At 40.7% G+C, this 15261-nt stretch overlaps 1 protein-coding gene across 5 annotated transcripts in view; it reads right to left on the reverse strand.

Moving 5' to 3' along the window:
* The window catches only part of 5-HT1A (5-hydroxytryptamine (serotonin) receptor 1A), an 891027-nt gene that overhangs the window by 461171 nt on the left and 414595 nt on the right, over positions 1 to 15261 (reverse strand). For 2 of the 5 annotated variants that reach the window (XM_073988641.1, XM_073988640.1), the window contains exon 4: positions 12201 to 13678. In XM_073988641.1, the coding sequence (XP_073844742.1) occupies positions 12201 to 12225 (25 nt within the window). In that variant the 5' untranslated portion in view covers positions 12226 to 13678. Of the gene's footprint in view, positions 1 to 12200; positions 13679 to 15261 lie in introns of those variants that run through there. The other 3 variants (XM_073988644.1, XM_073988642.1, XM_073988643.1) reach the window with 3 other exon arrangements.

Below are 15261 nucleotides of genomic sequence, written 5' to 3' on the forward strand. Positions count from 1 at the left end.
TCCACACACAACACGTAAGAAAGTATCAGTCAACTGTGCTGACGGAGATAAAGGCTTTTGAGCTTTTGGGCCATTACCTCAGGAAGTTTTGACTTACTCCAGAAACAATTGTACCGTTGTAAATGAGACCGCTAGAACAACCTACTGAAAAAAGAATCAAAATGATGCGAGAGGAGATCTTAAACTTCACTTTTTCCTAGGGAGGTATCCGAAGGAGTGGACCGATATAGTCCATATTCCAACCTGATACATGACTGGATGAAATAATATGATGTGCAAAGCCTGCACCAATCAGAAACTCACTGCGCGAATTTTGGTTGGTGCTGTCAGGGTTTCTTGGAACTTTTAAGCCAACATCTCAGGACTTGCAAGAAAAAATTGTACCGCCGTAAAGGGAGCCGCAACGACAACTTACTGAAACAAATTTCAAAACGATCCGAGATGAGTTCCTAAACTTCACTTTAACCGAATTTTGTATGAGAGGTACCCGAAGGAGTGGACCAGTATACTCAATATTCGAACCCGATCAATATCTAGAAGGAATAATACGATGTGCAAAGTTTGGACCAAATCGATTCCTCCCTTCGAGAGTTATCGTTCGCACCATTTTACAGAACTTTTGTGGGGATCTTCGAAATTAAACTAGTTTGGACAAAATATTACGATACCCAAAATTTGGTTCGAATCAGTTGATCCGATCGAGAGTTTTCAGCCAACCAGACAGACAGGAAAGATATGGCTAAATCGACTCCAAATTGTCTGAAACGAATTTCTCCAATGAGAATTTCAAATGCATACTGCCCAGAATTCAACCACATTAGCTCTTATTTGGCATTTTGGGTTCTAAAAATCACACCGAAAGCTTTCGAAAGACTTTCTATAATTCGAGGCTATTAGCATAATTTTTAAAAATATCGTCAGTAATATGGATTTTGGAAATCCTTTTGGTGAAAGAACTTCCATGCAAAAAGTGCGAATATGTTGAATAGATATATACAGTGTTTGGAGGATGTAAACAGTTCGATTCGAACATAACGCCGTTTCTTCCTTAAGGTACATATATTACACACTAACTTCAGTGCTATTAAACAAGTAAAAAAAGTATCAGTCGGCTTTGCCGACAGAGATATACCCTCAGCCTGTGCAAATTGAAACACGTTTGTCACAAAAAAATTATGTATTTAGGGTGTTTCAAAATGTTGGTCGTATGAACCGACAAAAATGTTGATTAGGATTAAAGTTCAAAAATTTTGCGGAAAAGGTACTTAAAGGAATGGACCGACATAGACCCCCTTCGGGCTGTTTTCTCAAGAAGTATGGACTTGCCCCTAAAGCAACTTTTACCATCGTAATTGAGGCAGCGAATGTAAGTTGCTTCAACAAAAATCAAAGTGATTCAATAGCAGGTCTTAAAGTGAACTTATTCAAAATTGTGTGTGGGAGGTACCCGAAGGAATGGGCAAATATAGTCCACATTCGAACCCGATCTATATCGGGTAGATATATTAGGATGCGTAAAATGGATCATATCGTTCCGGCCCTTCAAGAGTTATCGTGCGCACAATTTTTCCGAATATTTTTGAACTTTTGTGGGGTAGGTACCTGAAGGAGTGGCCGAACTTAAACTAAGGTTGGAAACAATATTACGAAGGCCAAAATTTGGCCGGAATCGGCATTTCCGTTCGAGAATTATCTTGCGCTTCCACCCATAAACATGGTGTCATAGGGTTTGTTTTTCAACTTTCAGGCTATTTTTTCAGGAAGTATGGACTTGCCCCTGAGGAAACTTGTACCTTCGTATAGGGGACAGTGAATACAAGATGTTACAACAAAAACCAAGGCGATTCGAGAGCAGGTCCTAAACTGAACTTTTCCGAAATTTTGTGTGGGAGGTACTCGAAGGAGTTTACCGATTGAGTCCATATATGAACCTCATCTAAGTCTGGTAGAAATTTCACAATGTGCAAAGTATGGACCAAATCGGTTACTTCCTTCAAGAGTTATCGTACGCACAAATTTTCCGAACATTTTCGAACTTTTGTGAGGGAGGTACCGGAAGGAGTGGACCGATATAATCCATCTTTGAACTTGAAGTAAGCTTGTACAAAATATTACGATAGCCAAATTTTGGACCGAATCGGCAGATCCGTTCGAGAGTTATCTTGCGCTCCAACCACTACACACGGTGTCATAGGGTTTTTTGTAACTTTCAGGCTATTTTCTCAGGAAGTATGGACTTGCCCCTAATGAAACTAACAGCATCGTATAGAGGACAACGAATACAACTTGCGTAAACAAAAATCAAAGCGATTCGAGACCAGGTCCTAAACTGAACTTTTCCGAAATTTTGTGTGGGAGGTACCCGAAGGAGTGGACCGATTGAGTCCATATTGGAACCTCATCTAAATTTGGTAGAAATTACACGATGTGCAAAGTATGGAGCAAATCGGTTATTCCCTACAAGATTTATCGTGCGCACAAGTTTTGCGACAATTTTTGAACATTTGTGGGGGAGGTACCTGAAGGAGTGGACCTATATGACCCATCTTCGAACTTAAATCGAATCTGGACAAAATATTTCGATACCTAAAATTTGAACCGAATCGATTGATCCGTTCGAGAGTTATCGTGCGCACCAGCCAGACAGACAGACAGACGGACAGATAGACAGACGGACGGACGGACATTGCTAGATCTACTCAAAATTGTCTGAAACGGATATCGTACAAACATACTTGGGGTCTAAAACCATTATTTCGATGAGGCACATTTTTGGTCGTATCAAAGTGTAAATACCCTCTTTAGCCTAAAGGCTGAGGGTATAAAAATTTTGTATTATTGTAAGAAAATAATATTCTTTAAGTGCATAAAAACACCAAAACTTTACTATTTTACCAGAAAAAAATTCAGGAGCCGGGCGATGCAACCTACTACTCATAGACTCCGAATCCTACTCGTAGTACTGTTTGAGACTTTGCAAAAACATGATCGAAAAAATATCTCTAAAACAAGCTCGGCAACATTTTAGCTAAATCCTGAAAAAATAGGTTAAGTCGAAAAACTCCATCTGATACATCAATGGTTTCCAACGACCAATTACTTCTGTCGGCACAGCGGTGGCAAACTTATGAAAATTCATAACTTTTGTTTTCTGGAAAACAAGAAAAAGTAACAGTCGTGTTTGCCTACAGAGATATACCTTCAGCCTCTGTTAGTAAAGACTTATATATATAGACAGATCGAATACGGGCTCATAGCCAATTTTTTTCTGTAAATTGCAGCCAGGAAGTTTCAGAATTTCGTCTCATTTTTTTGGACGTATAAACTTTCCGACAATAATTTCGACAAATTTGGGGTGTACAACTTCTCGATTGTTGGCGTTATGCTAAAAAATATGACTTCGATGAAAGCGCAAAAGCTTTGCACTTTTGTACAGACTATATCTGAAAGGATCGACTGAAAAAGTCCATTTTGGAAGTGGACCTAATTTTGGAAGTCAATTTAGTTGGTCGGCGCAAGATTTAGAGCTTTTGGACCAATCTTGACAAAACCGTGGGCTCACCCACGAAAAATACAATATCGCTGTAAACGTGACCTCAAGAAGTAACATTGATCAAAATGTGCAATGGCTCCTCGAACAGACCTTATACTACTACACTGAGATTGGACTTTTGTGAGGGATGTATCCGAAGTTGTTGCCCCAAATAGACCCTCTTGGTATTTGATTGGACAAAATCTGTTGATCTGTTCGAAAGTTATAATGGACAGACGGACGGACCAAGTCGGATAAATCGACTCCAAATTGTTTTATCATTAGCCGAACGGCTGAGCTTACAACTGGGTAGATCTTGTGGATTCTGAAACAGCAATCTTCATAGATGAGAAAAATCCAAAAAGAAGAAAAAATTGCTGTAGGGATTTTTAAATAAATCGCGGTCAAAGTTCACATTTTTAGGTTTTTGCGATTTTGCTTGGAAACCGCAAGTCCTATCAAAATGTTGTAGTTTTGAAAATGTATTCCTAGGATTTACCATTTTTGCGATATAGAAGTTCAGGTCACATTTTTAGGTTTTTTCAGGTTTTCATGATTTGCTTCAAAACAGTAAGTCTTTTCGAAATGGGACTACAGAAAATTCTCTACAAGATTGGGATTCGTAATTTTTTCCTCGGTTGTACCATTTTTGAGATATATAAATTGAGGTTGGGAAATTGCAGTCATGACAACGTTTTATAAGAAGGCGATACAGTCTGTGAATTGTCCCAATTTGAATTTCTATATCTCAAAAATGGAAAAACCTAGGAAAATATATCATTGCTGGCTCAAAAGGACTGGCTGCTGTTGAGGAAGGAGCTCCGACCAAAATACCGGCCGGGAAAGCTCCCACCACCTCAGATAGCTCTGCTAGTAAATGGGCCAAAAAGAGGAAGGCGTACCACAGAGCAATGCACTTCCTCAGGAAGTTCATTGACAGGGAACCCTCATCTATAACGCTGAGAGAATGCAAGCTGATCAGGATTAATCTCAAGGTAGTGAAAAAGATCGAAAGATCTCACCCTCACTTACCCAAGGGAAAACCTGATATCAGCAAGCTTTCTCTTATTACGGCAAACGAAGAGGTTAGGTCAATGCCTACATCGACTCCCACAGCCCCCAAGGGCCAAACTGGGAGCGACGTTGACATGATCCGTAAACCATCAAATGATTCGCCTCCTTCGACCTCAAAGCTCTCTTCAAAGGGATGTCCCGTCACACAGACAGGGCAAACCTCAAAGAAGAAGGCAGCCAAGCCGAAGGGGACGCATCATAAGAGTTCAAAATCTGGGAAGTCCGACCGAACACCGGTCTCCGCACCTGGGGGAGCACCTACCAAGCCCAATCCATCTCCACCAAAAATCGCGGTGAAGAGAGACAGGTCAATGGAGGAGCCACTCCCCAGTGCAAAGAGGCCCACTTCAGGTCAACAACCCATCATTCATACCTCCCCAGCCGGTTGCCCTAAGACTGGGAGCAGGAAAGATGCCGCAGCCAGTTCAGCCTCACAAGCTAACTTGGGCCACAAGGAATCTTCCAGCTCCCATCTCAAGACCAACAGCAGGGGAAAAAGAACAAGCAGACCGATGGTGCCGGATGAGTTGCGAGCAGCGGTCATCGATAAATCTGACCCTGATTGGGTAATCAGAGAGGATCGATGGCTACTTATCGAAACTCGTCTGCGTGACATCGTGTTCGCAGGAGAAGGGGAACCTCCTAAACACACCCAATTTGGCAGTGCCGCTCCATACAGAGGCGTTAGGGTCATCTGTTGTGAAAATAGGGAATCTCTGGATTTCCTCACTTCCACGATAGAGGGTCTTGGCGAACTCTGGGAGGGATGTCAATTGGCAGTCGTTGGGGTCAACGAGGTCCCTTTCAGAAGAGTGTTGTCAGCTTGGGTGCCACCTCCACCTGTGGATCCCGCGCGCATACTGACCATACTCGGCAGACAAAACCCCAATCTCCGGACCAGCACATGGAATCTGGTCAGCCACAATCCGGAAAATGGAGGTGTTGCCATCAGGGTGTCAATAGACACTCAGGGGCAAGAATACTTAAGGACTCGTGAGGGCAAACTACATTTTGGTCTAGGATGGATCAGATTCCGACTAGGACGAAAGTAGTGGAGGAACGGAGGCAGCAGCCGCTTCGCATAATGCAGATTAATCTGCATCACTGCAAAGCGGCTGCTGCTGAACTTCTTCTAGCCCTCAAGAAGTCTGAAGTTGACATCGTCTTAATCCAGGAGCCTTACTTATACAAGAATAAGGTTGCTGGGTTAAACGATAGCAACTACACCACCTTCGCCACATCCAACGGGGACAAGGTTAGAACCTGTGTAGTTGCTAAAAAGAGTCTTAAACTAATATTCCTCTCTAATTTCAGCGGAGGTGATATTACGGCTGTAAGGATGGAATGCAGCTCCCATGGAGCCACCATATTCTCGTCCATTTACATGCCATTCGAGAGCCCTGACCCACCGGGTAATGACGTGGAGAAGCTTGTCAAAGAGATGGGTAGCACTTGCCTCATCATCCTAGGATGTGATGCCAATGCTCACCATTTCCACTGGGGCAGCAGAGACACAAATGCCAGAGGTGAGTCCGTATTCGATTTTATCTTAAAATATAATCTCAGAATATGCAACAGGGGAAATGAATACACTTTTCAAAATAGAATCAGGGGGGAGGTAATAGACATAACCCTCACTAATAAAGACGAATCTATTATCAGTGACTGGAGGGTATCGGAAGAATGCTCCTTTTCGGATCATCGGAAGATATTCTTCCAAGTCTCTGTTAATGGCATTCGACAGCCACCATTTAGAAATCCACGGAAAACCGACTGGAACAAATTCAATGAACTAGTAAGCTCCAAGCTGGGAGTGTCACGATACCCCCAAACAGCCACAGAGGTTAATAGTGCAGTGAATCACGTGACAGAGGTTTTGGTGGACAGCTATGAGACCGCCTGCCCACTCACTTACCCAGGCAGAAGATGTCAACCGGTCTGGTGGTCGAAAGATCTGGCTAATCTCAGGAAGATTAGCAGAAGGCTCTACAATAAAGCCAACAAAACGAAGTTGTCCACAGATTGGGAGAACTACAAGGTATCTTTCAATAAGTACAACAGCGAAATAAAGAAGGCTAAACGCAGATCTTGGGTCTGCTTTAGCGAGTCTATAGAGGGAGTAAAGGATGTAGCCAGGTTTCGTAGAGTACTGTCGAAGGACCCTAAATCCATCGGCAGTATCAAGCGGGATGATGGCACATGGACTAACTCCGGTCTAGAAACTCTGGATCTCCTGGCCAAAACCCACTTTCCCAACTGCATGGATGCACCAGATCGCTCAGCCGATCCACCAATGTGTAACCAAGCCACAGGGGAAGTGAGTGTCATCGAGGAGATCATAAGTCACACAAAGATAGCTTGGGCGATAAACACTTTTAAGCCCTTTAAATCACCTGGTCCAGATAGTATCTTCCCTGCTATGCTACAAAATGCATTGGAGGTGTTGATACCACACCTGGATCATATTTATAGGGCCTGTCTACGTCTATCGTTCACACCGGTTCTGTGGAGGGAGGTCACGGTGACATACATCCCCAAAGCGGGGAAGTCAAGTCACACGCTTCCCAAAGACTACAGACCAATCAGCCTATCTTCCTTTCTATTGAAAACGTTAGAAAGATTGCTTGACCTAGGAATAAGGTCCAAACTTGGAAACAGTGTTATTAGTCCTGCCCAACACGCCTACATCAAAGGCAGATCGGTGGAGACTGCACTTAATGAAGTCGTTGGTTTAATCGAGAGGAATATGATGGGCTCAAACTATACGTTAGCAGCGTTTCTAGATATAGAAGGCGCCTTTAATAACGTCAAACTCGAATCCATCCACAATTCACTCTTGAACTTAGGTGTTTCCACTACACTGATCAATTGGATCGATGGAATGCTTAGCGGCAGGATAATCAATTCAAATATCGGTGAGACCTCCATTCGGAAGTCTGTCACCAGGGGCACACCACAAGGAGGTGTATTATCACCACTGCTGTGGCTCCTGGTGATTAACGAAATACTTAAGGAATTTGACCAACTACGTATAAAGACTGTAGCTTATGCTGATGACGTGGTCATAATGATCACCGGGAAGTTCCCACAAACGCTATCGGAACTCATGAAAGGAGCTCTGGACAAACTATCAAGATGGGCACACAACAATGGACTTGGGGTGAACCCATCTAAGACAGAGCTGGTTCTATTTACGAACAAGAGAAAAGTCAAACCATTCCCCCTACCAACGCTGGATGGAGTGGCCCTAAAGCTCTCCCTAGAGGCCAAGTACCTTGGCATTATCCTGGACCACCAACTAACGTGGAAAAGGAATGTCGAGGAACGTGCCAAGAGAGGACTTATAGCCCTTTATTCTTGCAAGAACTCTATTGGTAAGAGTTGGGGTTTGAAACCACAGGTCATACATTGGATTTTTACGGCCATAGTTCGCCCCATTCTAACTTATGGTTCATTGGTATGGTGGAATGCTTTGAATAAGACATCCCTTCTCCGCAAGATTAATGTCGTTCAAAGAGCGGCATCTCTTCTAATTACCGGTGCCATGAAAAGCACTCCACAGGCTGCTCTCAATGTATTACTGGATCTTCATCCGATGAATCTCGTAGTACAGGAGTTGGCAGCAAAGAGTGCTCTCCGACTCAAGGAGTTAAATTCATGGCGTAACTTCGACTACGGCCATGCTGCTATCTTACGACAATCTGGACTATCGGTGGGTTTGGAGGTAATCAGTGACTATATATCACCACAATTACACTTCGACGACATTGAAGTTCGGATACCTGACAGAGAAGCCTGGACCCACAAATCCCTACCTCTACCCGGTATAGAGATTTATACCGACGGATCCAAGATGGAAAAGGGAACAGGAGCGGGCGTCTACAGCGATACCCTCAACTTACGGATCTCGTACAAGCTAAGCGAAAATTGTAGCGTCTTCCAAGCCGAAATCTTTGCGGTCACGAAAGCAGCAGAATTGATTAAAAACATGGAAGGGGATATAGCCGGACCGGTGACTATCTATGTGGATAGCCAAGCGGCCCTAAAATCACTTAGATCCCATTCAATCAAATCTGCTGCTGTCTTGCACTGCAGGAAAGCTTTGGAGGCCCTACGATCAATCGTTACCTTGTGCTGGGTCCCGGGGCATTGCGACATCGAGGGAAATGAAAAGGCGGATGAACTGGCACGTCGCGGATCTGAGTCAAGCGACATCGAAATCGATAACTCAATCAGGCCACCCCTGTGTCACTTCATGCGGCTCCTAGAACAAACATACAGGGAGAAGGCTGGTCAGATCTGGAATAACGAACCTGGCTGCAAGGTATCAAAGGCAATCTGGCCCAACCTCTCTAAAAGGAAGACCACTTCCCTACTCTCTATGAGAAAACCCGATCTAAAACTAATGATTGGAGTTATCACGGGACACTGCAGGATAAGATCAATGACCTGCAAATGGGATAGAGATGACCCCACGGACTACTGCAGATTATGCGAAGACGAAGAAGAAACAGAGACGATTGAGCACTTATTATGCCGTTGTCCAATGCTCAGGACCAGGAGAGTTCAAACAATGGGTGAACACACACTATCATCTCTGACAACACTCTGCCAAGCCGAGCCGACAACACTGCTTCTTCTCGCCAAGGGTCTGAAGTGGCTTCAACACGAGCAACTTACAACTTTTTAATACTGCTAACCTCCTTATTCGCTCTCTCTCTCTCTCTCCTTACAAATAATCTTTCAATCCATAGCACTTACTTAATCATTCTCAACTATCCTATAACTTACTTAATTATTCCTTTTTCCTATTTCTAAACTCGATATGCTATTATTTCTTTTCTTTCCTCCTACCCTTACTTTAGGATGAACACAATGGACCATAAGGTCTCCGAGTGGAGTGGCTGTCCAACACGACAGCTGCGCGTCCTTTAACCTAACCTAACCTAACCTAGGAAAATATCATAAGAGAACAACAATTTTCACTGCTACAACAAATTCGATTTTTTTTTTCATTTACAAATAACAGCAGATTTTAATACAATATCAAATAACCAAAGTTTGAGCATTAATTTCGTTTACGGTTGTTTTCAGCTACATATTTGTTACTGATAAGAAAAAATTCAGATGGGCATGCTATTTATAGCAGATATTATCACTTTATGATGGACAAAAATAAATTTTTCCCCATTATTTTCTCCCACTATATAGCAACAGGTTTCGGGTGCCACCGTGATGCAATGGTATGCACACCCGCCTTGCACGCATAAGGTCGTGGGTTCGATTCCCCGGCCAGGCAACATCAATACACTTTTCAACGGTGGAAAAATACCTCTCAGTAATGTTGGCGACATTTCCTGAGTATTTCAGCCATGTAAAACTTCTCTAGAGGTGTCTTAGACACGCCGTTCGGACTCGGCGATAAACTGTAGGTCCCATATCATTGAGGTAATATGAATCGGGGTGCACTCATTGATATGAGAGAAGTCTCCCTTGTCCCTTATGGGATGTTTGTGGAACAATTATATAGCAACATGTTGATATAAAATAGGAATACAAAATGTTGATTAATGCAGTAAATCAATTTTCTAATTGATTTTCGAGATATACTCCACGGAAAACCCTTGATATGTCGTACATATTGTCCAATAGACACTTCATTTTATGTACTTCTAATCCGCACAATACTGAATTTGTAATCGTTTTGAAAACAAAATGAGTTTAAAGCCTCAAGACCTTTATATTCATTACAGAATTCCAAAACACTGGCATGGCATAAAGAAAGAATTCAGTTTTACTAGAAGTTTCTCTCAAAACGGGTATTCAAACAAAAAATTTTTAAATATTTCTTCAGACAACTTGTTAATAAAGTACATTTTCAGTACAGAACCTTCAGAACAATATCAGTTTTCATTTGAAATTTTAAAAACAAAAATTATTTTAGGGACAAAATCGTAATAAATTATTAAAGTAGCACAAAAAATGTTGTCGGACCAAATTCAGCCCCTCCCCCCTGCGTATGACCCTGCTAAAGGCCACATTGTACAGGGATGGCTCCCGGTCAATATTGGGCTTTGAAGTTTTTATCAACACTTTCTGCTCAAACTGGATGCGTTATGAATGACATATTGGGTTCTCAGTGGTCAGATAAATTTTCCACCAAAAGTTCTGGACATTGGTCCACATTTTGATATGGCCCTCATATAACGATAATTGGAAGTAGTTTGCCATTAAGGGTTCCCAGTGGGAAGAAAACTTCCCCACCACAAATTACGAACATAAGTTCTTTCGAGATAGAAAGAAAACTTATTATTATATGTTGTTGCGGAATATTTCATGATGGAGGGTATAAAAAGTTCGGCCCGACACAACTTGACGAACTTAACGCTTTTCTACTTATTACTTGATTTTTCTACTTACAGAATGATCACGATGGACATTTGGTCTCCAAATAAAGCGGATGCATTAATTCGAATCACGTGTCCTTAAAGCTAAACCTACCACAGATTTCTTATGTCTTGATTCCACAGTCTCACTATAAGCTTAAGATTCGCTCATACTATCTAACCTTTGTTTTATTTCTGACTAAATCTATGACCGTATTATCATTTCTTAAATGCGCATTGATTGTACTATCACTTTAAATAAACTTCTCCATCCGTTAAAATTTCGAATCAAATTCCACGAATCATATTCTCGCTCCGTTGTACAAATTCCATAATCTTTTTTTGTATTATTAACTATCCACTTGAACAAAAAATTTTTACGTGTTTCACATGTGATCTCTACGTCTGCTTTCCCATAGTTCATATCGAGTATTACTTTTGCATAAAGGCGGTTTTGAATTTTTTTCTTCACATCTGTTCATCTCAACAAGAGTACCATTCTTATTTAAGTGGATGTAGTTTTTCTTAATATTTTAAAAATATTCTCTTATTTATTTTCACAATATTCACATCACTTGTTGGAACTCACAATTATGCGTTATCTTCCAAATTAGATTTTGAACAATTCCACAAAACATTTAATTTAACGAATGTACAAATTGCACCACCGTTTATTGGTTTTTATCACCAATTAATGTGACAAACTAACTTTTCTTTACAGGTGTAACTCCATCTAGTGTTAGTACAGTATAACATAATTTCTCAGGTATTTCATGGTATTTCTCTTCACATTTATTTCCTTATTCCGGTTCACATTAAATTTCCAACATTAACTTTTTTCACATTTATTTTCTTATTCTTGTCCACTTTAAACTTCCAAAATTAACTTGAACTTTAATTCCTTTTCAAAAAAACTTTTAAATAGCTCCAAATAGATGTATCCGTTATAATCCAAATTGAAATATGGTCTATTTAAACAAAACATCATTTTAAGCTCTACAACAAATCACATTTCCTCGCGTGTCAATTTTCAATCACAATAATAATTTAGGAAGTGCTTCACGAAAAATCCTTATTCGCTTTGTTGATGTTGTTGCTCTTGTTATTGTTGTCATTTCTTGTCCGGATTGTAACAATTTGGTGTTAATGTTTATTAAAGCGTGCCGTCAATAAATGAAAAATATATGATTGAGTGGGTGATAACTTACCATCAAATTTAGTTTTACGTGCCATTTTTAATATTTTGGAAAGGGCGACGGATGCACACACACATACACGCGCGAACACTCAAAACAATTTCCTTTTGTTTGTAAAAACACGATACTCAGTTTGTTTGAACGGCAAACAAACAACGTGGCAAATGCCACCCACGATAAACGAAAGTACTCGCGAAGTTTTGCGGTTAAACAACGAAACCGGAAATTTACCAAAATGCTTTGATTTGGGTGTAGATGTCGCCACAAAGAAAATCCGATTCACATGACAAAACAATTACTCAACGCTTTGGCTAGCGTTTCGTCCTTTGTCGCGCACTCTTCTCGGTTGTCAAACGCGTACTGAGGCAGCCACAAAAGTCCAAACATTAAACGTAACGATGTGGATACATTTGGAATGCTTTCACTTCACAGAGACGGATGCCCAGAGAGAAGTTTGGTGGAGTGAAGAGAAAGTCTGGTTGGTATATACTCCGTGTGCGTGTGGTTTTGCGAGGATGGTGATGGGGGGTTTTGTGGGAGAGTTGGCGCGCAACGACTAAGATGTTTAGATATATTTTTGGCGTATGGCTTGATATAACATGTCGACAATTTCGGCGCAATTTCTTTTGTTGTAAAGAGCAGGTCGGAGAATACAAGACGCAGAGAGAGAAACGAATAATTGTGGTAATGGTCCTCAGTGTGAAAACGAAAGCAACATAACACAAACAAACAGACAGTCTGCCAGCCAACCAGTCAGCCACCGTGTTTAAGATAGACAGGATACGGATGTGAATGTGGATATGTGACGGTAACAATTGTTAATCTAATGACTTTTTAAGTGTTGCCTTTACCTTGGCTGTTGTAGCCGCTTGTTAACTGCTGCTACTGGGCCAAAAGTGTGCAATCGGTTCTGAGTTTGTTTGAGTCAAAAGTACGGCGGTTTTCTGTTGTGACTGTTCCTGACGCTAATGTTCTTAATTTTGCTGGTTTCATTAGGAACATACTTTTTTGGAGCTTCTGCTGCTGGGTTGCGTGGATGTGAATGCTGTTGCTATTCTTTTGTTACGAGTTGTGTGTGTGCTATGCTTAAACTTCGCCAAAAGCATTTATTGATATTATATTCCTTCCCTCCTTTTTCTTACTACTACTACTGTTGTTGTTGTTTTTTTTTTGTTCCTGTCTCCGATTAGTGTTTATTTTTGTCTTGTATTTTTGTTCTCCACTGCTTTTTTCCTTTTCCGTTTGCTGGCGGTTGTTTTCTCTGATTTTATCTCAATTTCATTAGGTTTCCAACATCTTCAAGTACTCCCCAGCCACCGACCGTTAGATTTATTTATTGACTGCTGCCGGTGATACAGTATCAGTTGCGGATAAGGATATAAATGGTTGGTTGGTTGGTTGGATGGCTGTTTCGTGTCTTTTAAATTGAAGGACTTTTTCGCGCAGAATTGTGTATGTCCTTCAAACACATGCTTGTGGACTCAGGATATCTGAAATAAATAAAGAAGCAAAAAAAAAATAAAATTAGTTTAAGGCAATGTTTGTCGAAATTAATTGAATAAAATGTTCATCGAAATTTTACGAAAAGAATTACAAAAAAACAAAGACAACATTGAGGAAGTTAATATTACTTTATTTTTTGTGGGAATTATTTTTAAAGAAAATTGTCAAGGGCGGTAATGAGACGGTGTACAGCCACAAAAATGTATTTGTTTAATATATACTCCTAAATTTAACTTATTAAGGAATTTAGTTCAAGTTTAAAATATCATTGAAGCAGTTTAAACTAAATATATCAATACAAGTAATTTGAAGGGTGTAAGTAAGTCATATGAGAGATATTTCCTAAACCAAAGATTTTTGCAACTTAGAAATATTCTTGTGGGCACCGCATGTTTGACTATTGCTTGTCAAAAATACCACGCCAAGTATACACCGGCATCAACATAATTATACCCTACACCACTATGTGGGGAGGGTATTATAAGTTGGTTTTGGCCAAAAAGTTTGTAACGCATCGAAATAATGGTCGTAGACCCATACTTATATATATCAAACTGAATGTCTCGACGAGCTGAGTCGATCTGGCTATGTGTGTCCGTCCGTCAGTCCGTCCGTCCGTCCGTCTGTCCGTCTGTCCATCTAAACCTTGTAATCACTCTACAGGCCGCAATTTTGATCGGATCGTCACTAAATTTTGGATGTTGATGGGGGTCCCGGAGGGGAAGAAGCCTATTGATTTTGGTGATTGTCGGATAATATTTAGGGGTCGGAAAGGGCAAAAAACTTAGGTGGATAAAAAGACAACGTTTTTTTCCAAAGCCAATATCTCAGCTTCTATATGGGGTATACCAAAAGCAAAACCTGACAATGAAAGCAGAAATTATCACCTTTCTAATGATGTAAAGTAGGTGCTCGTAGGTGATCAAACAACGAAGATATCGCAATAGTAGCAAATAAAACCCCAATTTTCATTTTTGCGATTTTAATTATATTTACAAATATCACAGCTTTAGTTGAAAATTTTCCAAAAGCAAAGCCTGACTATGAAAGTAGAAGATCCCCTCTTCATAATGATGCAAACTAGGTCGGCGTAGGTAACCAAATAACGGATATATCGCAATAGTCGGTAATACATCCAATTTTTCTATTTTTTTGGAAATCACGCTACAGGTCGCAATATTGATCGGATCGTCACGAAAATTTCAGGGTTAATGGGGGTCTCACAGATGAAGAAGCCTATTGATTTTGATGATGGTCGGATAATATTCAGGGGTCGGAATGGGCAAACACTTATTTGGAGAAAGGTCAACGTTTTATTTCAAAGCCAATATCTCTGTTTCTTTAAGAGATATATCAAAAGCAAAATCTGGCAAGGAAAGTAGAAAATATCACCTTTACAACGATGTAAAGTAGGTTGTCGTAGCTGCTCAAACAACAGAGATATCACAATAGTCGGTAATGCATCCCATTTTCCGATTTGTTTGTAATCACGCTACAGGTCGCAATTTTAATCGGATCGTCACGAATTTTTTGGGAGTTGATGCGGGTCCCACATAGGAAGAAGTCTATT

The sequence above is a fragment of the Musca autumnalis genome, unplaced genomic scaffold (assembly GCF_047663935.1).
Source record: "Musca autumnalis isolate F117 unplaced genomic scaffold, ASM4766393v1 scaffold_5, whole genome shotgun sequence".
Classification (NCBI taxonomy): domain Eukaryota; kingdom Metazoa; phylum Arthropoda; class Insecta; order Diptera; family Muscidae; genus Musca; species Musca autumnalis.